Source organism: Euwallacea fornicatus, chromosome 35 (genome assembly GCF_040115645.1).
Source record: "Euwallacea fornicatus isolate EFF26 chromosome 35, ASM4011564v1, whole genome shotgun sequence".
NCBI classification, from domain to species: Eukaryota; Metazoa; Arthropoda; class Insecta; order Coleoptera; family Curculionidae; genus Euwallacea; species Euwallacea fornicatus.
Window position 1 is genome coordinate 2,200,109 of NC_089575.1, and position 21,404 is coordinate 2,221,512.

The window sequence follows — 21,404 nt, forward strand, 5'->3', positions numbered from 1 at the left end:
GATATTTAAAAATTTCTCATTATCGTTTTCAATAATTTATAATTTTAAAACTTATTTAAAGTATATTATTAAAGTGCTTAACCAATAAACCAAGTGTTAGTTAATATTTTGAAACTTGAAAGGTGCTTAAATTTCTTAACTAAATTTCACAATCCGGATAATCATAACATCATATCATAAGTCATAACCTTAAATTACCTCCAAGTAAAGAAATGTGTGTTTTCGAGCTTTGAAACTTAACCTATTGACCATTAATTTACAGAAAAGTTATTTGTTTTCGTGCTATCATAAAACCTCAAAGGGTAAGTAACAGTTAAAACATTTTTATAGCCATTAATTCCATGAAAAAGTACATTTGTAAACTGTTAAAAATTGAAGATTACTCAAAACCCATATGTCTCATATAATCCATATTTACCATATGGGAAAAATCATATTTTTCCTTAATTTTTGTGGCCCTAGTACGCATCACATCTATTCCAATATTCCAAATATTCTTATATAAATCAGTACACATACAACATTCTTTTGCTATTTCTAGATTACAGTGACTAGCTTGGCAAAACTGAAAATGAGTACCTCAATGTCTGCAAAAGAAGTGCGAAATGCTTATATTGACTTCTTTAAAGAGAAAGACCATGTTTATCACCATTCTTCATCTACAATTCCACTAGATGATCCCACTTTGCTATTTGCCAATGCAGGCATGAATCAATTCAAACCAATTTTCTTGGGAACTGTGGACCCAAATAGTGATTTATCCAGATTAGTCCGGGCAGTCAATACACAAAAGTGTATTCGTGCTGGTGGTAAGTAACACAGAACTTAATTGATAACTTATAGCTCAATTTCTAGTAAATTAACCAGCAATTTAAATTTCTATGTATAGGGAAACACAATGATTTGGATGATGTTGGCAAGGATGTTTATCATCACACTTTTTTTGAAATGATGGGAAATTGGTCTTTTGGGGATTACTTCAAAAAAGAAATCTGCTCATGGGCTTGGGAATTTTTAACTCAAAAACTTAAATTGCCAGCAGATCGCATTTATGTTACTTATTTTGGAGGGGACCAAAAGGCTAGGTTGGAGCCTGATGATGAATGCAAACAGGTATATTATCATCAATACTCTCCTTGACACATTATTTATATAAAGCACAACTTTACAGATTTGGCTTGATTTGGGTGTTACTCCATCACACGTAATTCCTGGATCAATGAAAGATAATTTCTGGGAAATGGGAGAAACTGGTCCATGTGGACCCTGTTCTGAGCTTCATTTTGATCGCATAGGGAATAGACATGTTCCTGAATTAGTCAATCAGGTTGGTTTACATCTTGAGTTATATTTTTTCATGACATAATTGCCTTATTAAGGACGATCCAGATGTTTTGGAAATTTGGAATCTTGTGTTCATCCAATTTAACAGAGAATCTGATGGCTCCTTAAAGTCTTTACCTAAAAAGCATATTGATTGTGGTTTGGGATTGGAGAGATTAGTGTCTGTTATTCAAAACAAAAGGTTGGAGGTATTCTCCAGTAAAATTTTTGGTTCAATTGTAATTGAAGTTTCTGATTTAGATCTAATTATGATACTGATCTTTTTATACCTATTTTTGATGCCATTCAAAGGGGAACAGGGGCGTTGCCTTACCAAGGTATTAAGAATGTGATATTAAGCTATTGTTGCTAATCTGAAGTTTCTAATAATTAGGGAGGGTAGGGGAAGCTGATACTGAAGGGGTAGATATGGCATACCGGGTCTTAGCTGATCATGCGAGAACCCTAACTATTGCTTTAGCTGACAAGGGAGTTCCAGATAATACTGGGAGAGGGTAAGTGTAGCCATGATCTCACCTAAAGGATTCTTTTCCTGATGTAACATATAATTCGTAATAGATACGTCCTAAGACGCATTCTTCGAAGAGCAGTAAGATATGCAACTGAAAAACTTAATGCCAAACCCGGCTTTTTTTCCACTTTAGTGCATACTGTGGTTGATATTTTGGGAGATACTTTTCCAGAAATAAAGAAAGATCCTCAATATATTATCGACACTATTAATGAGGAAGAAGCGCAGTTCTTAAAGACTTTAAATAGAGGAAGAAATTTGCTTAACAGGCAAGGTTTTTCCGTTGAAATAAAAGGCCCGAACGTAATATCAACTTTTTAGAACTATTTCAAAATTGGGCGATTTTAAAGAAGTACCAGGGGACGTTGCCTGGAGATTATACGACACCTACGGTTTTCCTGTGGATTTAACTGCATTAATGGCCGAGGAAAAGGGATTAAATGTTAATATGGTGACGTATGAGGAAGCCAAAAAGCACGCACAATTGATCTCTCAAGTAAAATATACATATAAATAAATTAAATAGTTCCTATATAAGAGTGAGTTGTAACAGGGTAAAGGAGCGGGGGTTGCAGACACTATTAACTTGGACGTGCACGCGATAACGGAGCTGCAAAAACTTGGAATCCCACCAACTGATGATTCCCCTAAGTACGATTATGAAGCAGGAGATAAATTGGATGAGACTTACAACTTTGGCACTTGTGAAGCTGTGGTGATTGGATTGAGGTTCAAATACAATATTACAAACTTTTTCAGTTAACCAGAATTTTTTTAAAGGTATAATAAGCAATTTGTTGATGTAGTTACTTCTGGGCAGGAATGTGGGGTTTTGCTAGACCGCACTAACTTTTATGCAGAGCAAGGAGGGCAGATTTACGACATTGGTATTTATTCCTTCAAGTTTCCTTATATGTTCTTAAATAATAACTTTGCTATTTATTTATCTAAAGGTTATTTTGTAAAAATTGGAGATGATAGTGTGGAATTCTCGGTAAAAAATGTTCAGGTGCGCGGAGGATATATCATCCATATCGGGAATATTGAGGGCACTTTGAAGAAAGGAGATAAAGTAAGCTTGCATATTGATACTGCGAGAAGAAGATTGGTAATGGGCAATCATACCGGCACGCATATACTGAATTATGCCCTCAGAAAAGTGCTCGGAACTGATGCGGATCAAAGAGGGTCTTTGGTAGCTCCAGATCGATTAAGGTGAGTATTTCCTCTTTGAAGATTTAATAACAGTCATAATAAATGCAGCGAATGAATCAGCATAGAATTTTTGACAATCTTTTAATTAAATCATCAAAGCGCATTGTGGGTAGCTAAACCGTTATTCCTACCGATCACCAAGTTCACCTTGATCTGCTCTAACATAAATCTGTGTTTAGATTTGATTTCACCAACAAGGGTGCCATGTCTGTGACTCAAGTGAAAGACGCTGAGCAGGAAACTAAAGATTGTATTGGCAAAAATCATAAAGTTTTTGCTAAAGAATCTAACTTGGCAACTGCGAAAACTATCAGAGGTTTACGTGCTGTTTTTGAGGAGACTTATCCGGATCCTGTAAGGATCGTTTCTGTGGGCATTCCCGTTGAGGATCTGGAAAAAGATCCGTTTGGCCCTGCCGGAGATTCTACTTCTATCGAATTTTGTGGAGGAACTCATGTTAAATATGCGGGTAATAAAAACAGCCTTTAATTAATCATTGCAGAGATTTTATAAGCGGTTTTCTCAAGGTCATATTGGTGATTTTGTTATATGCAGCGAAGAAGCAATAGCCAAGGGAATTCGCAGGATTGTCGCTCTAACTGGGCCCGAGGCCACGAAAGCTTTGAAACGAAACGAAGTGCTTGAAAATAGGTAACACTCTACAACAGGTAAAAAGGCGATACTAATTAAGATAATTCTTAGATTGAACGAAATAAAGTCGTCAATAGAGGCCAATAAAGACGGGTCAAAATCAAAAGAAATCGTCAAGAGAATTGTGGAATTGACCGATGAAGTGTCGCAAGCGGTCGTTCCTTATTGGAAAAAAGAGGAAATTAGAAACAGCCTCAAAACTTTGAAAAAACAGTTGGATGATAAAGACCGCGCGGCCAAGGCTGAAATCGCAAACAAAGTAGTGGATGAAGTCAAAGAATTCATTAAGGCACACCCAGATATGCCCATTTTGGTAAAAGAACTTAAAGCTTTTAACAATACTAAGGCTTTAGATGCCGCTCTAAAGCAAGTAAGTGCAAAGAAAAATTGTCTGAAGAGATGCTTTTTTACTGTATATCACTTCTTTAGGTCCGTACTTTGAGCCCAGCGTCTGCAGCCCTTTTTGTCTCAGTTGATGCAGATTCGAAAAAGATTTTCTGCCTGTCTTCAGTACCCAAACAAGCCATTGACAAAGGACTGAAGGCCAATGAGTGGGTGCAAACAGTAGCTCAGAAAATTGGGGGAAAAGGTGGCGGCAAACCCGATTCTGCTCAAGCGAGTGGCTCAAACACGGTTGCGATAAGCGAAATCTTGGACTTGGCCAAGAAATTTGCCGACAGTAAGCTGGTTTAATGCACGAAATTTAGCAAATTATTTCAGTTGCAATTGGTCTAAAACGATAACCTTAAACCATTATTCTGATTTTAGTACTGATTTTTATTAATTTAGTTTGACAAGTATTGCATTTTTTATTCATTTAGCCTAAGGGAAAATCATGTTTTTCTATTTATTATAATATGAAGGATTTTTATCAAATAGAATAAGTGTTTTGTTATCTACACTACCAGTCAGTTATTATCACACTCATCTTCTTCCAAAGCCTTCTGTCTATCGTAAACAATCTTAATTTCCTTCAATAACTCTTCGATATTTTCCCCAGTTTTAGCACTAACTGCAATAATTGGTAGCTTAGTTTTAGTTCTTAACAATTCAACATTTTTCCAGGCACCGGGCAAATCAACCTTATTCGCCGCAATTAAATGCGGTCTTTCCATCATCTTAGCGTTAAATTCGAACAACTCATATTGCAATGTTTCTAAGTAGGTCCAGGGCTCGTCTAGCGAGGCGTCTAGTATATATAGCAAGGCCATACATCTTTCCACGTGTTTTAAAAACTGAATTCCCAGTCCTTTGTTTTTGTGGGAATCTGGGATTAGTCCGGGCAAATCAGCAACTAAAAACGATCTATGAATAATTTTTTCGGACTTAATAATTGACTTAAAATCTACCTGCAACTTGCTCGAAATCGTCATATTCTACAATTCCCAAATTGGGCCGCAGGGTAGTAAAAGGGTATGGAGCTACTTTGGGCCTAGCCCTAGATATTGCCCTTAACAGGGTGCTTTTTCCAGCATTAGGGAAACCTATCTAGTTGTTCCACTTTATGAATATTTCTCTTTATTTGGGTTAATACACTTACTAATCCTATATGAGCCATACTTCTAATTTCCATAAGATATTGCAAGTCCTCTCCTGTGGCTCCAAATTCACATATTTGAGGAGTTTGCTGTGTGTCCGTGGTAAAGAAGTGATTACCTTTACCTCCAGCACCACCTTTAAAATCATTTTAAAATTACTATTTACATGATATTTTTTGCCTTTAACTTGCCTCTGGCACCAATATACATATGCCCTTCTTTAGTGAGATCACCCACAACTTTTCCTTCATCATTTTTAATCACAGTCCCTACAGGGACATTTAAAACCAAATGCTCTGCACATTTTCCATGACAGTGCTTGTTTTGACCTAAAATAAAAATCAACATTTAATTACTATCCCTGCGTTCATTTTCGCGTTTACAGAACGTTGATCAACAGTAATAATTTGATCATCGAGCATTTGGGGTAGGTATTTAGTTAATAAATGCTTTTTAATAGTGCTGCCGTTGAAGAGTTACTTTAAAATTGTGTTCTTGAGGGAAACAAAAAATAGCACTGAGAATGAAGAAAAGAAAACAGAAAAATGTTGAAATTTTACGGCAGTTATTTACAGTAGCATGTTCTAATGACAAAGAATTTCAATTCTCCTTCAGAATGTCTGAAAGTGCAGTTAAAAACCTTTTAGTTGGAATGCATAGCGTAAAGGCAATTTTTGACTATCTGACAGCATCTTGAGAACTCGACTCCTTTTGATAAAGTTTATTTCAAGCTCATTGCACGGTGTTTGCTTTAAAATGAAATGGCCACCAAGCTGTTCGTGCTAAGATTGACCCAACTTTTAACAAAAAATTTGGTAGCACAATAAATGAATGACACTCTGAAAGGTTCAAGTAAGTGCTGAACAATAAATAAAAATGATTGTCCAATCCAAGTCCTCAAATGACAAAAAACAGATGAAATATGCGATGTGCTTAACATACCAGAGGCTCCATCATTTGCTTTGGCTACAGAAGGCAATAGATGCAAGTCATTTACATTAGCATTGGCCTGAAATATTACGTGTCCCCCATGGCCTCCATCTCCTCCGTCAGGGCCTGCATGCTCATTACTCCACACAGAGAGAAATGAAATGCATCCATCACCTCCTTTTCCACCAACCACTCGAAGTGACTTAGAGTCGATGAAGTTTTGGATCTGTGAAAAGGCAAAAGTGGATGTAAAGCAAGAAAAAACAATGTTAGAATTAAAATTACAGTTATCTTGTTCGAAATTTTGGAAAACTTACACTTATCTTGCTCTTATGTACAAACTTACAGAATTTCCTACTGCTTTTGCTTTCTTAGGGGCCACAGAGCGGGCCACCTTTTGCGAGTACCTCGCAACCCCCTGTATGAGGTTTGTTTTAAGTACGTTATTTAACATTTCACTTCAAACACATTATAACTAAAAACAAATCTAAAAAATTTATAACAAATTTTTTAAAAATTGTAAACAAACAAAAGTTTGGTTAGGTGCATCTTCACTAATATGGTCACAACCATATGTTACTTAATATTTTCTCCTTTTCTTGCGGGCCTTTAGAGCAATGAGAACGACAAAGAAAATTAGAGTAACGTCAGTTCAAAAATATTTCAACGTAAATATGCAACCATTAATTGAAACTAATTTAAGCTAAGATAAAACATACCCAATTTTTGCTTTAAATAAAATAGCAATAATACCGGCTCTCCAAAGGAATAAACGATAAATAAAACAAAGAAAATTACTAATTAATCATTCTATTAACATTAACATTCTATGAGGCATAATACTCCAACAATTCCTCATCTTTGGGCTTTAAAATAACTCTATCCTTCAAATTTACAATCCAGCCAGGATTGAGACCATAGAAGACTTGCCTTGGATCTTTTCTTGTAGTTAACATTTCATACTCTGGGTCCTCTTCAATCTTAGGCAAAGTATACCCATATTTTTGGGCTAAAACTAGTCTTTCTTCAGATATTTTATCTGGATCAGCTAGATATCCTCGATTAACTGCACTTGAATAAAACTCTATCGCATCAGGAGGTGGAAACATCCTTCTGGGAATTGGAACTCCCCTTTCAAAAAACTTTTTGCTATTCATCATCACTTGCAAACAATGTGGATCATAATAGGATGTAGTGATAACCCCACCAGCCTTTTCAATGGCAGCAATAACAGGCTCACTGGCCCACTGTACTTCCAAATTGATTTTTGCCTCAAAAATTTCAGCACCTTCATCAGTTAAATTCACTCCAAAATGTCCTTCATCCACAGAGAATTTATATAAACCTGAGTTTATAATCGCTACCAAATCTATAGGCTTTGAGATGTCAATCCTGTTTAAGTCTATTAGCTGTTGAAGTTGTAACAGGGATAAGGGGGGATATTGCCGTTTTAAGCTGCAAATTATGTGATAAGTGACCATGTCTTTAAAGAAATTGGACAAGACTTACTGATGTCCTTTATAATATGGTTCGTGAGGAAATCGCAGGTAAAAAGGGTTGTTCCCAGTCTCATAACCTAAGCGAAAATGATTTTGTCTAGCTTTAGAACCCTTGTTCCCATCTCCATGTTTGTCACCTCCATGCTGTCCTCTACCTCTTTTTTTACACTGCAATAATTCGGATATCAAAAAAGTATCAAGGCAGGGAGAATTAACTTTACACTTCTTGATCCTGGGTTATCGCGAATGTTGTTGAGGCACACTCTAGGAAGACCCTTTAGAAGATTTAGCGCCTTATCTATTGATTTGGACATTTTAAAGAATTTATAAACTAAAAAAATCTTAATAGGACATAGGTTTTGAAGTAAATTTATTTATTTTTAATCGGAAAAATTAAAGAAAAATTTTCTTCTTTTTAACCATTTGGTTTATCCTAACCTAAGTTGTTCATACAGTTCATTCGATTATTATATAAACACGGAAGCGTTAGTCTTTTTCTGTCTGTGTCGTGCATACCAATACGGTTGAGAGAGAAAGAGACCAATAATTCTCAACTATTTTAACAGCAACTAAGGTTATGTTCGTCTAAGTGTTTTGTTTAATTATAAATATTTTAATTACAAATAATTAATTTAAAAATTTGAAAATATTTTTAATAAGCTTCATCGTCTTTTGATTTTCTATTTCATCACCTGATTCGTAGTTGATCCACCTCAATCCACAAGCAAATCGCCTTTTAAATCAAATATAGAATGTTTGGGAAGGGCTCCGTACAAGAAAAGCCTCTAAACTTAACTGCAGAAGAAATGATTGAAGACATAGAAACAATTTGCCTGGATGAGCACCAACGAAGCAAACTATATGCTACATTAGACCAAAACCCTCCACATAACCACCAGTTCTCAAAAGTTGAAGAATTCCTGGAAGGCACAAATAACCTAGAGGAGGTCCAAGAAAAGCTGGATTCCTTGGATAAAGAAGTAACAGAGCTCATAAAGGAAGTGAGCAGTAAAGTGGATAAAATAATGAAAAAAGTCGTTGGAAGTAAAAATAACTCTGTTTATTAATTATTTAAGGCGTGTTAACAATTTAAGTTAAGTGTATAAAAATATAACAAAGGTCCTAAAATTTATTAAATACACTAAGTGCGCGATGAAAGCCCCGGGAGGTTCATTGAGGTCCATAATTCAGACTGAATATTGCCTTCGGAAAAGTACAAACAACATGAACCTACGAAAATAATATTAAAAATTTGTATCACATTATTCTGCGTAAATAACGTCTGTGTTATCTGCATGATAGAAGCATATGTCCCAAGGATTTTTGCGCCCTAAAAAACAATAAATGAATACTTCAAGCAATGGGATGGAAAATTCAACAATACCTTTGGTTAGTTGTGTCACTCCCACATCCAAGCAATAAAAAGCAGAAAGAAATGTGTAGTATTTTTAGCATTACTTAATAAAACGGCCTAGTAAAGTTCTCTTAATGTTTATTAATAATTTGTAAATATAATTTACAAAGTTCACAGATGCATTGGACGGAAGAAGGTGCAGCCTATATGAGGGACTTGATAATTGCCATCCATCCTTAGGATTAAGTACACTTTACATGCTATATTTTCCTGTATAATCTCGTCAATGGCATTTTCTACAGCCTATTTGTACTACCCGTTGAAAATTATAACAAAAAAATGTATAAAATTGGTAATAAATAACAATAACTAGTAGTAGAAGGTAAAAATAAGTACTGAAGTTTAAGGATAACATAATAAATTTTATCCTTAATTTAAAGCAACCATCACCAAATAAGACCCAAAAGCAAGAGGACACATCTAAAAATAATTTTTAATATTTTCCTCTATAATTTTGCTCATACCCAAAGTCGACTTGTGTTTAAATCGTAAGATTGAGAAACCTTTGTTATGAGGAAAATCATAAAAGAATTATTGCACAGAACACCTAGAATGATTATTGTCACCCTCCACCTGTGACGATGAGCGATTACCGAAAAGATAAGTAGGTTGGTCTGGAAGATAAAAAAACGACTTAAAATTAAACTTGCCTTGAGGCTTGCAGTGCAGATGCTCCTCTATATACTGACAGGGGCATGTTTGAGAGGGGCAGTGGCGACCACCGGCCGCGGGGGGACTTTGCAGCAGCCCCCGCACCCGGTCACGACCCCACCGCGAGACGTAGCGAATATACAAAAGAGTGGAACGTTCCTGAAACAGAAAAGTATTCTTAGACACTGACCACGATTGGATTCACCATCACCAACAATGAAAAATATTGAATTAAAAAAAGTGAAGAAAATGAAGCAGCTAATTCGGAGAATGTAAGTGCTATTACTTCAATAAATCCCCAGCCGGGCCATAAACCTGGACCAAACGGGGCAACAGTCCCTCTGGTCGTCCAAAGGGGTCATTTTGTTGGCCAAAATATCTTGAACGTACTGGCAAGGGCACAGGCCACTTTGTACGTGCCGGGGATTGGCCGGATTGCCCAGCACTTCGTCTATGGTCCAATCCAGCCTTCGACGCAAAAAGTCCTTGCCCCATCTTTGAATGTAGCGCAAATACAGCTCTTCAGAACGACCCTGAAGGGGGCAGAAAAAGAAAAGTTGGGAGGGACAATCTGGATGATGGAAATTTATAGTCTTATCACTACAAAGGTAGATTGTTAGGTATTTTAAAGTGCCGGATTTGCCACTGTTCAAATCCGTATTGAACCGACGTTTAAATGGTTGGAAGAGGGTTTAATTAAATGTGGTCTTCCCAATCTTACGTCGTTTGTTATAGTGCGTTAATTAAATTACTAAGCTAAAAAGAAGGTTATTGAGAGAAGATTACAGAGAAGATCACCAAAAATACCAATTAAAACAAGTAGTTCTAGTTACTCGTAAATCTCACCTGCTTCCTAGATAATCTAGTAGTCCTGCTACCCTGAATTACAATATCATTAGCAGTAATATCCATTCTCTGTTCCCATCCATTCGAAGGATCTCTCTCCTGTTGCTCAATGCTAGTTTGCAAATGTGCAATGCATGGAGCAGAGTCCAAGTATATGAAGCAGAGATTCACTTTGTGACACGAAATTTTTCCCCTTTCATCCAGCGCCAGGACGATTTTGTGTCTTAAAAGCTGCTTATTGACATGGGCCAAGCACCTGCATCGGCACAGATAAGCAAAAAATATTATTTTGAACCTTATTAAACCAACAACCTCTCCAAATTGCGCTGCAGCTTAAACTTCACGTACATGGACATAAATATAGCGGCAGCATTTAGAACAAGCCAACCAATACCCAGGCCAAACAAAGTGAGGCCGTTGGTGCCGGAAAGTAGGAGGCCTAAAAGGGCTACAAATGCTAGGCTTATCCAGATTACCAATACTCGTTTGTAGCAAATATTGTATAGGGTAAATCGGACGTCGTTTACGAGGAGCTCCATGGCTTGAACGTATTCTTCTACTGTTAACTGAAGAAAAAGAGAAACTGCGTTGAACTTTATAGTTTCGAAAACGTCTAGAAATAAGAAAGAAATTAAAACATCAGGTAGGCGTGAGTGTGTGAAATTTCCAAAACTTCAGTTAAAATTCCCCAAATTTATATAATTCCTTAAAATCAGTCACGAGCAGGAACGATGATTACAGAACATTTTGGTTTTTTGATGAAAATGAGAGATAGAACATTCATATTGAAGAAATTTCAGCCTTGGCTTTTTTATACTAATTTATAAGTCGATTTTTTAAATTTTTAAAATGCTGATCAGCAGAAAATTTCCATTTAAAGGATGTTAGGCTAACAATAAATAGTCCATTGTTTTTACGACTTTCGGGACAGACAGGCGTTACTTATGTGCTAGTTTTGTAGTTTCACTTACTATGACATGTGCTAATATACACTAATATCACAGAAAAGTACTAGGATAGATATCAATACTAGTTCCTTCTGATTGATTTTAACATTCGTGGATAGGTCATCTTATTTGTAGGATTTTTGACGATACCTCTAAACGGCTACAAATTACCTCCAGTCCCACAACACCTCAACGATCTGCCTTTTGCGTTCGACCCTCGAATATCCCATATTTAATCAACTAATCCTAAACTCAAAAATAAACATTGATATGTTAGTTCCCTATCAACAACAGTCAGAAATCTCCTATATCAGATCTAATAATAGTAACTTAAGGACAATTAAAAACTCCAATGAGAAGATAACATAAACATTTAAATTCAACAACTGTAGTTTTCACTGGTCATTATTATGTTTGTCACACCATTTAATTGTTTCCAATTGTGTTATTGCACGATTAGTAATTTATAAGGCATGCAATAGATAAGAATATACAGTATTCCTATGCCCTGCTGCAAACGGAAATTATATTCTCAGTTGAAACATCAAGGGAAAATTTTCTGAAAACCTTCTTTGCAAATGAACTTAAAGGTTGATTCTCATATTTAACAATTCTATAGTGGAAAATCGTCAATTAAACCTAAGTTTGTGTGTTGGGTATACTTGGTTTTTATTATAAACTACTCACTGTAAGTCCCTGAGCCATCAACTCCTCAGGTACTAATTCTGGACGGAATACTGCAGGAGTGACCCAGGGAAACCTTGAGTTTACTGGTAATAGAGTTACAATGATGTCTCCATTAACTGCAATACAGTCATTAGGGAAAACCTACTTAGTTGTAATTACTTACTAAATCCTTGCCTAATAGGCTCGACAGTTGCAATGGGTAATTCCACATTTCGCAAAGGTTTTGGCTCAATTACTGCCATATTATTGGTAGCAGACCCAGTGCTCTCACTCACAGATCTGCTCAGGCTCCGTTCCAAATTGACCTGAACACTCTCAGTAGACAAAACAGCGGGTGAGTCATCTTGCAAGGGATCTTTCATTTTTGCCGGAGACTTTTGAGGAGGTTTCTCAAGTTTAATTTGAGAAATATCAGTGATACTGTCTTGTTCCGCAGTGCTGGTAGCTGTAGGTTTTGATGTAGCAGTTTCATCGTCAAATTTTACCCAAGTCTTCAGAGCCGGTTCTGGCACCGGGGCCACGCTGCTTCCGTGGCCCTCTCCCATTTTGTTCGACTCGCTCATTTTGGATTTAATCAAGGTTATAGCGATTTTTGGGTCACACTTCAAGGCACATGATTTTCAGTAAATATTTATCAAACCGGTTGGTTAGGAATTAATGGCCAACAACATAATAATGGAAGGATGGCTTTATGCTGAAATCGAACGGTTTGCCCCACCATTGACGACACTGCGGATACGATTCATAAAATAAAACGCGAGGAAAGTAAATATTCCTATCACCAAAACAAAAGGTATTCTAACCACCTGACTTGACTTGACACACCTGCATTATGCATAATTAATGAGAACAGAGGTGGATTAAAAAAAGTATTAAAATTTTGCATTTAAAATACTTTTAATCACGAGATCTAATTGAAAATAATAATTTCTACATAATTTAATTGTGATTTAAAATAAATTGTTTATATAAAGATATTGTTAAATACGATCATTTTTATTATTGTTTTGCTAGCGAGAAATATTCTCACTACGCTCCTGATCACGATTAACAAATTTATGTCTGGTATGCTGTTCTGTCTCCGTCTTACATATGATACACAAAGATGTGAGCAACGTTATTTTTTTGTGGAATTGTTGATAATATATCCTACAGATGGCGATAGTGCTGTCTATGTAATCAATATTGCAACAATACAAAACTGCATAACCATTTTATTATCAATATGCAAGAATAAACTCTTTAAAGTCAAATATAAAAGGATTAATTGGAATAACTGACTGATTGTAAGTACATTTAATCCTGACAGTTACAACTACATGGCTTAACACTAATTTTCTCAACTGTTGAAAAAATGTACAAAAGCTACAAAACATCGGATAGTAAAATGCTTAACTAGTGATAAGAAGGCATCAAATAGCACCACAGCCTTTAATACAAATAAGACACGTTTATAGACACATTTTACCTTAATTGAGGGAAGAGAAACATAAGTCAAAAACTAGGAATAGAATTCGAAGTTTACGACATGATTTTGATTTAGATCAGAAGAGATAAAATACTAATAACGCAAATTCCCATAAAGGTGCTAACAGCATGTCTGGTCGCACCGCCAGTTGTATCGATAACTTTCTCAGAATATTCCAAAAGTTCTCTATAATTTGATATATACTTGTTGTTTGAGCCGCTGAAGGTCAGGCCTGGTGTCGAATCCTGTGCAGGATCGCAACTCAGTAACAGAAAAAGAGCAGTCTATTTCAAAACTCACCGGAAACAGAAGGTTTTTCGTGTGATTGAAGCTTTCAAACACCTTAAAAGCTTTCTCCAAATTTTGCCCAAATTCGACCTCCAAATGCCTCAAATAAAGCACCGTATTGTTGTATTGCACATCCGAGTAGTTTTTATACACCACTTCTCCTGAGATTATTATCGCTATTGGGGCTTCCTCATCTACTTTGAAACCGGGATAAGCAGCTAAAGACCCGTTTTTACTTATTACCCTAAACTGCTGCTGCGCAATTGGATCTCTCAAGTAGGAACGCGGAAGATCTAAATTAAACATTGTTTTATGGGTTAATAACTTAAGTGAAGTACAGAATAAGTAAGGATTATAGAAGTTAGGCCTAATACTTTGAAAGCAACACCCAAAACAGAAGTCGGTTAGAACACTGGATTTATCAACTGACTAACCCCTATACTTCCGGTATGTCCCAAAACTGAGCTCAAGTTTAAACATGGTTTAAAATAGTTTTAAACATAACAACTCTTCTTGTATGGATACTGTAAAAAATATCGTTTATATACAGTTAATCGATAAAAGAACTTTTGCACCTACACCTTGCAAACCTCGATTCCAAAAAATAAAATTTATGACACGCTCAAGAGTTAAGCCAGTTTGTAACTTATGAAGAGTATAAGAGTTAAACAAATGCCCGTAACTCTGCCATTAGTGCACATCTTACTCAAAGTTGACACGACAGAAGTTATGCGAAATAAGCAGTTGATAAATGCAGGCAGATTCGGCTGCGCTTCCATAATATTTTCTTATTCAATGGTTGAAACAATTTATACCATTTGACGCGATAATGGCATAGTCACCACTTTTCTCTTCTAGGCACAGAAGAGCTCCTCTGCTGTCATAGTATTTGTTGTGTAAATCAGCATTGCAGTATTTTGAAGCTAAAAAGAGAGCAACACTACTAATACAACGAAAGTGATATTATATAGTGCAATTACTTTTAGTGGCATCCACCGGATAGCATTTAGCGCATAACTTGTTGGTGTCAGTGTTGAATATGTCCAGATCCTTGGAATTAGCTCCGGGAGTACAGGAGTCTTCCACAAAGTTGCTGAAAATACTGCCGTAATCGGTGCTGTCATTAACAATTTTTTCCCTTCGAAGAAGATCAATAAAAGCCAGCCACTCTAAAAATGAATTCACAAAATAAAAGAATTTAAACAATAATATAATGCACCTTTGCCCCCATATTCCGGAAGACATATACTTTTCTTCTTGAAATCGTTAAAATTTGTGTACCAAGTCGAGTCATTTCTAACCACAATTAATATGCGATTCAACCGACTAATGTCCGTTTCGGGATATCCCACATTAATTAAGTTTTTTCTGAAATTATTTTGGTTTATAAACATTAAAACTGCTACTTAAAAAACTTGAATTGACACCTTCTGGCAATATAACCGAAATTTGCGTCAATAAACGCAATATCAGCACTTCCATTCTCCAAATTGTCTAAGCTGGATACGGTATCATTATCCGTGCTCTTGACGCAATTAATCACGGGATAGAGTCCGTGGGTCACACTGGCTTGACGTAGCCATCTGCACTTATTTTGTTCAATGTCGCTAGTGACCGACCATTTTAGCAAAGGTCCACACTTTGTGACATTAGCTTCTTCCAGGTTTGGAATGGTACGTCTTTCTGCAGTATTTAAAAATTACACCTTAAGTATCATGTAATTAAAACCTTACCTGAAACATAGCTCTTTAGATCTTTTGCTTCATCAAGTAATTTCACAGTGTCCTGTCTAGTAAGCTGTAAAAGTGTTGCTAGATACTGTTGAGATCCATCGCTATAAGTTCCGGAGATATACGTCGATAGTTTTGTTTCAATTAAAGATCGAAAAGTGGCATAACTTTCCCTATTTACAAGAGAACATGTTAGTTGCGGTTATTTTACCTTTTACACCTTTACCTGGTAGTCACCAGGACTCTGTGTAACTGCTTCGTCCAGGAGCAGGGAATCGAACTTAAAGACACAGATCCGTCAGAACACAAATATTGGAAATTATTTGCGTTAGAGCCAACGCTCAGAAATTCTTGTGCATATTTAACAGTGGTCAAAGCCACATCCCCTCCGTTACTCAGACAAGTCAAAGAGTCATTGAAAGGGGCGAGGTACTTGGTATTGCAGTCTTTAGAACCACACAACTCACATAGGGAGGGATATTTATTTTCTGTAATAAAGTTTAATCATTGACGAGGAATGTGTTTGATGAAGCAACAATTGATTATTACTGAGATAGGCATCAAATTCAGTGTCTTCAGTCCATGTACCAGGCCTACAAGAGCTGCCAAAAAAGTTAGCTAAACTCTTGAATTTTTCCTCAGCAAAAGTGTCCACGCCGCAGTTGATAGACGCCGTTTTATAATCGAATTCGTCCAAAATGTATTTGGTGACTCGTTCTTCATGGTCATAGCCTGGATGGCAGAACTTTAAGCCTTTAGCTGAGTCCCCCAAACCTCCTTTATAAGCTAGTCTGGTGAGAATTGCAGTTTCATAGGGAGGATTTGCTTTAAAAATATATACGACTTTTAAAAATTAACTATAAATTAATCCAATAGATTTTTTCACATCTGAAATTTTTAATGTTTATGTAGAAGCATGCACTATTAAAATTAGGTAATAGTTTTATAAAATTGAAATTTACAAAGAAATCTGGCATTCATAAAACTGGTTGCATATTTTTATTATAGATGGATAGAGAACGCAAAAAAACATAAATAGTAAGAAAATAAAGTAGAAAAAATATAATTAATAAAAAACACTATATAATTTATGTGAAAATAAATATTTTTATACTATTGATACTCCATTTTGTTCCCAATTTATCTATAATAATCAAAGCCAGGCAGTCAAACAACTTTAAAGCAGATTTGCTTGCAAATATCCTTTCTATAATTTCATCTCTTACTTCATTTTTATTGTGTCTGCTTCCGCGTAAATACTAAAAATTTCAAATCTTATCTTTCCCCAAATTTAAACTATTTACTCTATATTTTACATTCTATGATTTCGGCAAGAACTATAACGTTTGTGGAAACTAATCCAGCGGCTAGAAAAGCTTCTTCTGGATTCAAAGCAGTTAGAGTAGACACTCCTTTGTCTATATCCAAAATGCAGTCCGTCCTAGGTAAATCCAAAATTTTAATTGAAATGATCAAGTTCCTAGAAAAAAACCTACTTTGAGGGGAGAATTTGGCAAACTATTTCCTGGTCTCTTGAAATCTGTTGGCATGCATCATTGTTGTTAATATCTGTGCACAGCTTATCTGAAATAGATGTATGCAATAAAAATTAGATAAGGTAGTGAATCTAATTTTAAGATTGACTAAAAACTCAGAGTGCTATTTTTACCTGCACTTTGAAAATGTGATTAGATACCTATTGCCTAATGTGCAAGCATTATTATAAACATTGTGTTATTCAAAAAAATTCTATTACTAAATTTCTTTATAATGATTAGCTTGCCAGTACCTACTAAATCTAGATTGTTATCATTAACCAAACAAGAAGATCGTCACAGATTTATGAACTGATTAGTAAAACTCTGAGAAAAAGAATACAAATAATACCAGGAATTGAAACTATATGTATACTGATGTGAGTAATTTAGATACTTAAAAAGAAGATTTTTATAACATTAAAATCCTTATTGAGCCAGGTTTATTTCTAATAACATAAAAAGTTGAACCAAGTCGAACATATTTGGGAGTTCATAGAGTTATGCAAGTAAATGTCAATAAGAAAGTTGCACAATGTGCAGATGTTATGCTGTGTTAACTTTATGTTATGTTCAACCTGGGCATTCTTCTAGGATAATGAGAAAACTGTTGTAGATTTATGCTAGTTAGAAGCTCAGACAAATATCTACAAAAAAACCTGAAGGTAATGGATTCCTCAAGTGTCAAGAGTCAAGATCAAATTTCTGTGTCCTAACCAGCTCTTGTCAGTGTTTATTTAGCTCATAGAAAGTTGTAAACATCCATTTTAACCCATATTAGCCTTGTGGATTACAAATATGTGTAGTAAGTAGTTATATCAGATTCGAACTATTTACCTGAAGTAGCAGGCCTCTGTTGCTGCGCCCCAAACGACAAGCAAAATGTAAATATTATTAATATTGCAAAGTTTGACATTGTAGTTTAATCATGCTACCAGCAGCACTACACAGTATAACGCACAATAAACTTCTTAACAGCAGTAGAACGAAGTTTTTTTATATGCAATTAACACCTTTTAAATATCTAAATATTAAATACAAAACCTTTTGAATGTATTCATCACGTGATAGCAAAGAAAACAAACAAACGTCAAAATTAACGTCACAGGGAAAAGTTGTTTAGTTTGTCGAATATATTCTTATCCTGCTTTAAAACTTGTGTAGTAAAGGAGGCAATAATTCAGCTCAATACTCTAGACATGTGTTGCGGCGGGGTGTAGTTGGAGTATAGGTGTAATAAGTGTATAAGTTTTGTTATAAACGATTTATGCATATTTTTGGACTCTACATAGAAATTAGTTCATTTAATTGAACTAGTAAGAACAAATTACATCTATAGGAAGCTTCTATATTTATCATTTAGTTTATTTGCGATAGCAATTTAATTTTATTTATTTAACATTTATTAACAAATGGAAAGCGAAATGCTGGAGATATGAGACGTTAAATGGTGATCGCTATCAAAAACATGACTAATTCGTAAGTTGCAGAAATACAAGGTATTGGAAATATATTCGATATATTTGAGACGGATTTTTTACTTTCTTTTGATTCTGTATTTACTTTAACTTCACAAATTGCATTAAAATTTTTATAAATTTTAATCTAGATGTTTTCTGAATAATAGTGGAAAAACAAATTAAAATTATAACTTTTAACAATTTTCGGGTAAGGCATGTTTACGTCAATGATCATTTGACGTGTTGTATCTCCATCGGATTTCTCATTGTTAATGAATCACCCTGTATACGTATTACTGGTGGGAACTCATATGCATCTGTCCTTTGATTTCTCGTTAAATATTGATAAGGATATTAACTTCATGGCATGTTAGTAAGGCAAATAATGAGTAATCTCTTAGATAACCTTCAAAGTTACCTGCATTTGAAACCGTTAGGAAATCAATGATTTGTCGACATTTTTCAAGTATCAGCTTAAGTAAGAACACACTTTCCTTTACCATCTTAAAGCTACATAACGTATTAAAGTCTATATGAAAAAGTACTTAATTTGAGTATGTATTATTTTAAGGTAGGTACCTTTTTATAAGTTGATCAATAAAAACGTATTTTTCGATACACATTTAATACTCGCATACAACTACTTACTTGCAATTTGTTGTGCGATGCATTGCATGCAGACCACAAAAAGCACCAAGCACTTTAGGAACGTCGAATTCATTTTTTTGAGCTTCGTTTTGATGCTTGACGTATATTAAAATCGGGCGTGCACACTAACACTATCAGGACAATTAAAATTTAGGCATTTCACATGCGCGATTCCTTATCTATTTCAACGATAATCGTTAAATAATCCGATTTTCAACGAATTGATGACACAACAATGTATATCATTATAAATTGATATTATATTACATGGTAACAAAGATTTTTACGTAAATATTCCGTCACCATTATATCAAGAAAAAATTTACTCTTTGGATTTTTAATATTTCGAAATATGCATCAGTTAATTTATATTGTAATACATTGAATATGCTTCGACAAATGGTTCACAATCAAATTATGTTATTTTCAATACATTTGCTAAAGCTATATTGCTGCCGAATAGCGTTCCTTCACCATATGGTCAAGAAATCGATAAGATTTTCGCTTGTTTTTAATTTTCTTGTTTTCTAATTACTACCAGCTATTATAGTCTATGCGCAACTATGTCTAAGCTCTACATTTCTTAAATTCTTCACACGGAAACCAGCCCATTCCTAACACGGTTCTCGTTCTCCTTTTACGCAGGTAACGACTGTTCTAATACTGAGAACCATAACAATATGAAATAATGTTGAGAAAACACGACAAACAACCCATAAAAGATCGATTAATAGGCCGCCAAATAAAACCAGTAAGCTACGATTCGGGCGCAGGCAGTCTTTTGTTCTTGCGGGTTAATAAGGCGTGGGAGGGGAGGGGGTCACGCCGCGACATTCCTCGGTCCGTGGGAAATAAATCCAAGCCGCTGGACTCTCGAATGCAACGTTGCCACATTTACAAGCTCACATCTAGTCGCATCTAAAAATTGTACTGGAATATCAAAATGTAATGGTACGTGTACTTATTTACCCACAAAAGGGGGCACTTGAACACTTTCATTGAGCCTTGTCAAGGAAGAATTTTGAAGACTTCTGGTATAACTTTGACAGCGTTGCAAATGCTACAAGGGAAGTTGACCATTTTCATTCTGGGCAGCATTGAAAACGTAAGCGAGTCGTTTCGGTGAATTTTGAAGATATCGCGATAAGAACTTCATGGCGTAGATATTCATTATATTCTCTCAATTATATGTTGGGCATAGTAGTTAAGTTTGATTGTTGATTAATGTGACATATCTAAATTTTGCAAGTGGTTTGGCAACGTCCATCTACACATGCTTCCTGTCAAAGTGTGACGTGCATTTAATAAAACAAAAGCAAGGTGCGGCGTTGCCATTTCCTGGTTAGTTCGAGCACGTGGTCCATCTACTGCGCGCAAGCAGCTGCGTGTGTGGTCCAAAGGCGGAGATTCGAACTCTTGACCGATTGGCGGAGAGTGTTGAGCAATCACGTGCTGCGGCGCGCCTACTCTGCGTGTGTGGTCCAAAATCTTCACTGCGCTTTTGTTCCAGAGGATTTCTGGCCAAACTGAGAACAAGCAGCAAAAATTTGGTTGGAACATAACAATCATCGTATTCTCTAGTTTTTTTTTTGGGGGGGAGAGGGTTGGTCCCGCCACTGGTGTCTAGGCCCTAGAGAGTTTTTTACGCCGTAATTTCACCACATGCCCGTTCACCTACCTGTACATGGAATTATTCCCGAGTTCCTTTTACGATTGCGAAAGCCATTCGACACGTCGCCAACGGCCCGTTTGCGGCAAAAAATTCCTCTTGAAGCACGTACATCACTTACCTTTTAATTGGTGTAAAATTGGTACTATTTATTTCAAGTGGTTAATGACAGGAGCTTATAGTCGCATATTTATTAAACCTGTACGATGGTCGAGAATCCGTCGATAGCCAGGACAAAAACCTCGAACAATTTTGAGACATTTTCCAAGTTCCGTCTTCTTTCAATCCGTTAAAGATTTAACGATCCCGTATCCTTATAAATGCATCAATACTGCATAGAACACCTCTATCACACAGTTTACACCTTCAACCA

At 35.7% G+C, this 21,404-nt stretch overlaps 6 protein-coding genes across 12 annotated transcripts in view; 2 read left to right on the top strand and 4 right to left on the bottom strand.

The window, feature by feature from the left end:
• Nucleotides 1-48: 48 nt before the first annotated feature.
• AlaRS (alanine--tRNA ligase, cytoplasmic) lies at nt 49-4,622 on the top strand. 2 transcript variants are annotated; one of them, XM_066300082.1, is made up of 16 exons: nt 49-306; nt 549-809; nt 890-1,113; nt 1,172-1,327; nt 1,380-1,525; nt 1,585-1,661; nt 1,718-1,838; nt 1,903-2,124; nt 2,177-2,351; nt 2,409-2,584; nt 2,636-2,742; nt 2,809-3,070; nt 3,250-3,539; nt 3,598-3,721; nt 3,773-4,091; nt 4,151-4,622. In XM_066300082.1, coding segments are annotated over exons 1-16 (2,925 nt in total). In that variant the 5' UTR covers nt 49-305; the 3' UTR covers nt 4,415-4,622. The 2 variants fall into 2 exon arrangements, with proteins under 2 accessions (XP_066156179.1, XP_066156180.1); XM_066300083.1 differs by having other exon boundaries at nt 49-302; nt 542-809.
• On the bottom strand, nt 4,475-6,723 carry LOC136348906 (mitochondrial ribosome-associated GTPase 2). Its single transcript, XM_066300094.1, has 6 exons — nt 6,536-6,723; nt 6,202-6,415; nt 5,451-5,588; nt 5,262-5,395; nt 5,071-5,209; nt 4,475-5,015 (listed from the first exon to the last, which is right to left on the bottom strand). The coding sequence occupies exons 1-6, from the start codon at nt 6,641-6,643 to the stop codon at nt 4,630-4,632; spliced, it is 1,119 nt and encodes a 372-aa protein (XP_066156191.1). The 5' UTR covers nt 6,644-6,723; the 3' UTR covers nt 4,475-4,629.
• Nucleotides 6,724-6,983: 260 nt separating this feature from the next.
• mRpL15 (mitochondrial ribosomal protein L15) lies at nt 6,984-8,138 on the bottom strand. Its single transcript, XM_066300095.1, has 3 exons — nt 7,910-8,138; nt 7,699-7,856; nt 6,984-7,644 (listed from the first exon to the last, which is right to left on the bottom strand). The coding sequence occupies exons 1-3, from the start codon at nt 8,000-8,002 to the stop codon at nt 7,017-7,019; spliced, it is 879 nt and encodes a 292-aa protein (XP_066156192.1). The 5' UTR covers nt 8,003-8,138; the 3' UTR covers nt 6,984-7,016.
• Nucleotides 8,139-8,726: 588 nt separating this feature from the next.
• Nucleotides 8,727-13,064, bottom strand: LOC136348904 (uncharacterized). 5 transcript variants are annotated; one of them, XM_066300087.1, is made up of 6 exons: nt 12,397-13,064; nt 12,234-12,349; nt 10,912-11,165; nt 10,600-10,855; nt 9,753-9,912; nt 8,727-8,918 (listed from the first exon to the last, which is right to left on the bottom strand). In XM_066300087.1, exons 1-6 carry the CDS (start codon nt 12,794-12,796, stop codon nt 8,830-8,832), a joined length of 1,275 nt encoding a protein of 424 aa, XP_066156184.1. In that variant the 5' UTR covers nt 12,797-13,064; the 3' UTR covers nt 8,727-8,829. The 5 variants fall into 5 exon arrangements, with proteins under 5 accessions (XP_066156184.1, XP_066156187.1, XP_066156183.1 ...); XM_066300090.1 differs by having other exon boundaries at nt 8,727-9,018; XM_066300088.1 differs by lacking the exon at nt 8,727-8,918 and adding an exon at nt 10,040-10,286 and having other exon boundaries at nt 9,774-9,912.
• A 359-nt stretch (nt 13,065-13,423) lies between these two features.
• On the bottom strand, nt 13,424-19,519 carry LOC136348902 (transferrin-like). 2 transcript variants are annotated; one of them, XM_066300085.1, is made up of 12 exons: nt 19,363-19,519; nt 17,216-17,303; nt 17,036-17,160; nt 16,269-16,544; nt 15,946-16,207; nt 15,723-15,892; nt 15,417-15,672; nt 15,209-15,357; nt 14,970-15,158; nt 14,805-14,912; nt 14,002-14,282; nt 13,424-13,946 (listed from the first exon to the last, which is right to left on the bottom strand). In XM_066300085.1, the coding sequence occupies exons 1-12, from the start codon at nt 19,433-19,435 to the stop codon at nt 13,773-13,775; spliced, it is 2,151 nt and encodes a 716-aa protein (XP_066156182.1). In that variant the 5' UTR covers nt 19,436-19,519; the 3' UTR covers nt 13,424-13,772. The 2 variants fall into 2 exon arrangements, with proteins under 2 accessions (XP_066156182.1, XP_066156181.1); XM_066300084.1 differs by lacking the exon at nt 19,363-19,519 and adding an exon at nt 18,092-18,326.
• Nucleotides 19,205-21,404, top strand: part of hh (hedgehog signaling protein) — a 50,753-nt gene continuing 48,553 nt past the window's right edge. Inside the window, exon 1 of the mRNA XM_066300093.1 lies at nt 19,205-19,285. Coding sequence (XP_066156190.1) covers nt 19,271-19,285 — 15 coding nt within the window. The 5' untranslated portion in view covers nt 19,205-19,270. The remainder of the gene's footprint in view (nt 19,286-21,404) is intronic.

What these genes read in the sequence shown, in the direction of transcription:
- AlaRS (XM_066300082.1), top strand. An exon ending in GGAAGAAATTTGCTTAACAG is followed by an intron (nt 2,125 to 2,176) that starts GCAAGGTTTTTC and finishes TCAACTTTTTAG; the next exon opens with AACTATTTCAAAATTGGGCG. An exon ending in ACGCACAATTGATCTCTCAA is followed by an intron (nt 2,352 to 2,408) that starts GTAAAATATACA and finishes GAGTTGTAACAG; the next exon opens with GGTAAAGGAGCGGGGGTTGC.
- LOC136348906 (XM_066300094.1), bottom strand. Translation starts at nt 6,643, where the DNA reads ATGTTAAATAACGTACTTAAAACAAACCTCATACAGGGGGTTGCGAGG. An exon ending in CAAAAGCAGTAGGAAATTCT is followed by an intron (nt 6,416 to 6,535) that starts GTAAGTTTGTAC and finishes GCCTTTTCACAG; the next exon opens with ATCCAAAACTTCATCGACTC. An exon ending in TATGTATATTGGTGCCAGAG is followed by an intron (nt 5,396 to 5,450) that starts GCAAGTTAAAGG and finishes ATGATTTTAAAG; the next exon opens with GTGGTGCTGGAGGTAAAGGT.
- mRpL15 (XM_066300095.1), bottom strand. Translation starts at nt 8,002, where the DNA reads ATGTCCAAATCAATAGATAAGGCGCTAAATCTTCTAAAGGGTCTTCCT. An exon ending in ATAACCCAGGATCAAGAAGT is followed by an intron (nt 7,857 to 7,909) that starts GTAAAGTTAATT and finishes GAATTATTGCAG; the next exon opens with TGTAAAAAAAGAGGTAGAGG. An exon ending in CCATATTATAAAGGACATCA is followed by an intron (nt 7,645 to 7,698) that starts GTAAGTCTTGTC and finishes CATAATTTGCAG; the next exon opens with CTTAAAACGGCAATATCCCC.
- LOC136348904 (XM_066300086.1), bottom strand. Translation starts at nt 12,796, where the DNA reads ATGAGCGAGTCGAACAAAATGGGAGAGGGCCACGGAAGCAGCGTGGCC. An exon ending in GCCTATTAGGCAAGGATTTA is followed by an intron (nt 12,350 to 12,396) that starts GTAAGTAATTAC and finishes ACTGTATTGCAG; the next exon opens with TTAATGGAGACATCATTGTA. An exon ending in CTAGATTATCTAGGAAGCAG is followed by an intron (nt 9,913 to 10,599) that starts GTGAGATTTACG and finishes TTTCTGTTTCAG; the next exon opens with GAACGTTCCACTCTTTTGTA.
- LOC136348902 (XM_066300084.1), bottom strand. Translation starts at nt 18,170, where the DNA reads ATGTCAAACTTTGCAATATTAATAATATTTACATTTTGCTTGTCGTTT. An exon ending in TGAATTTGATGCCTATCTCA is followed by an intron (nt 16,208 to 16,268) that starts GTAATAATCAAT and finishes ACTTTATTACAG; the next exon opens with AAAATAAATATCCCTCCCTA. An exon ending in TCCGGTGGATGCCACTAAAA is followed by an intron (nt 14,913 to 14,969) that starts GTAATTGCACTA and finishes CTCTCTTTTTAG; the next exon opens with CTTCAAAATACTGCAATGCT.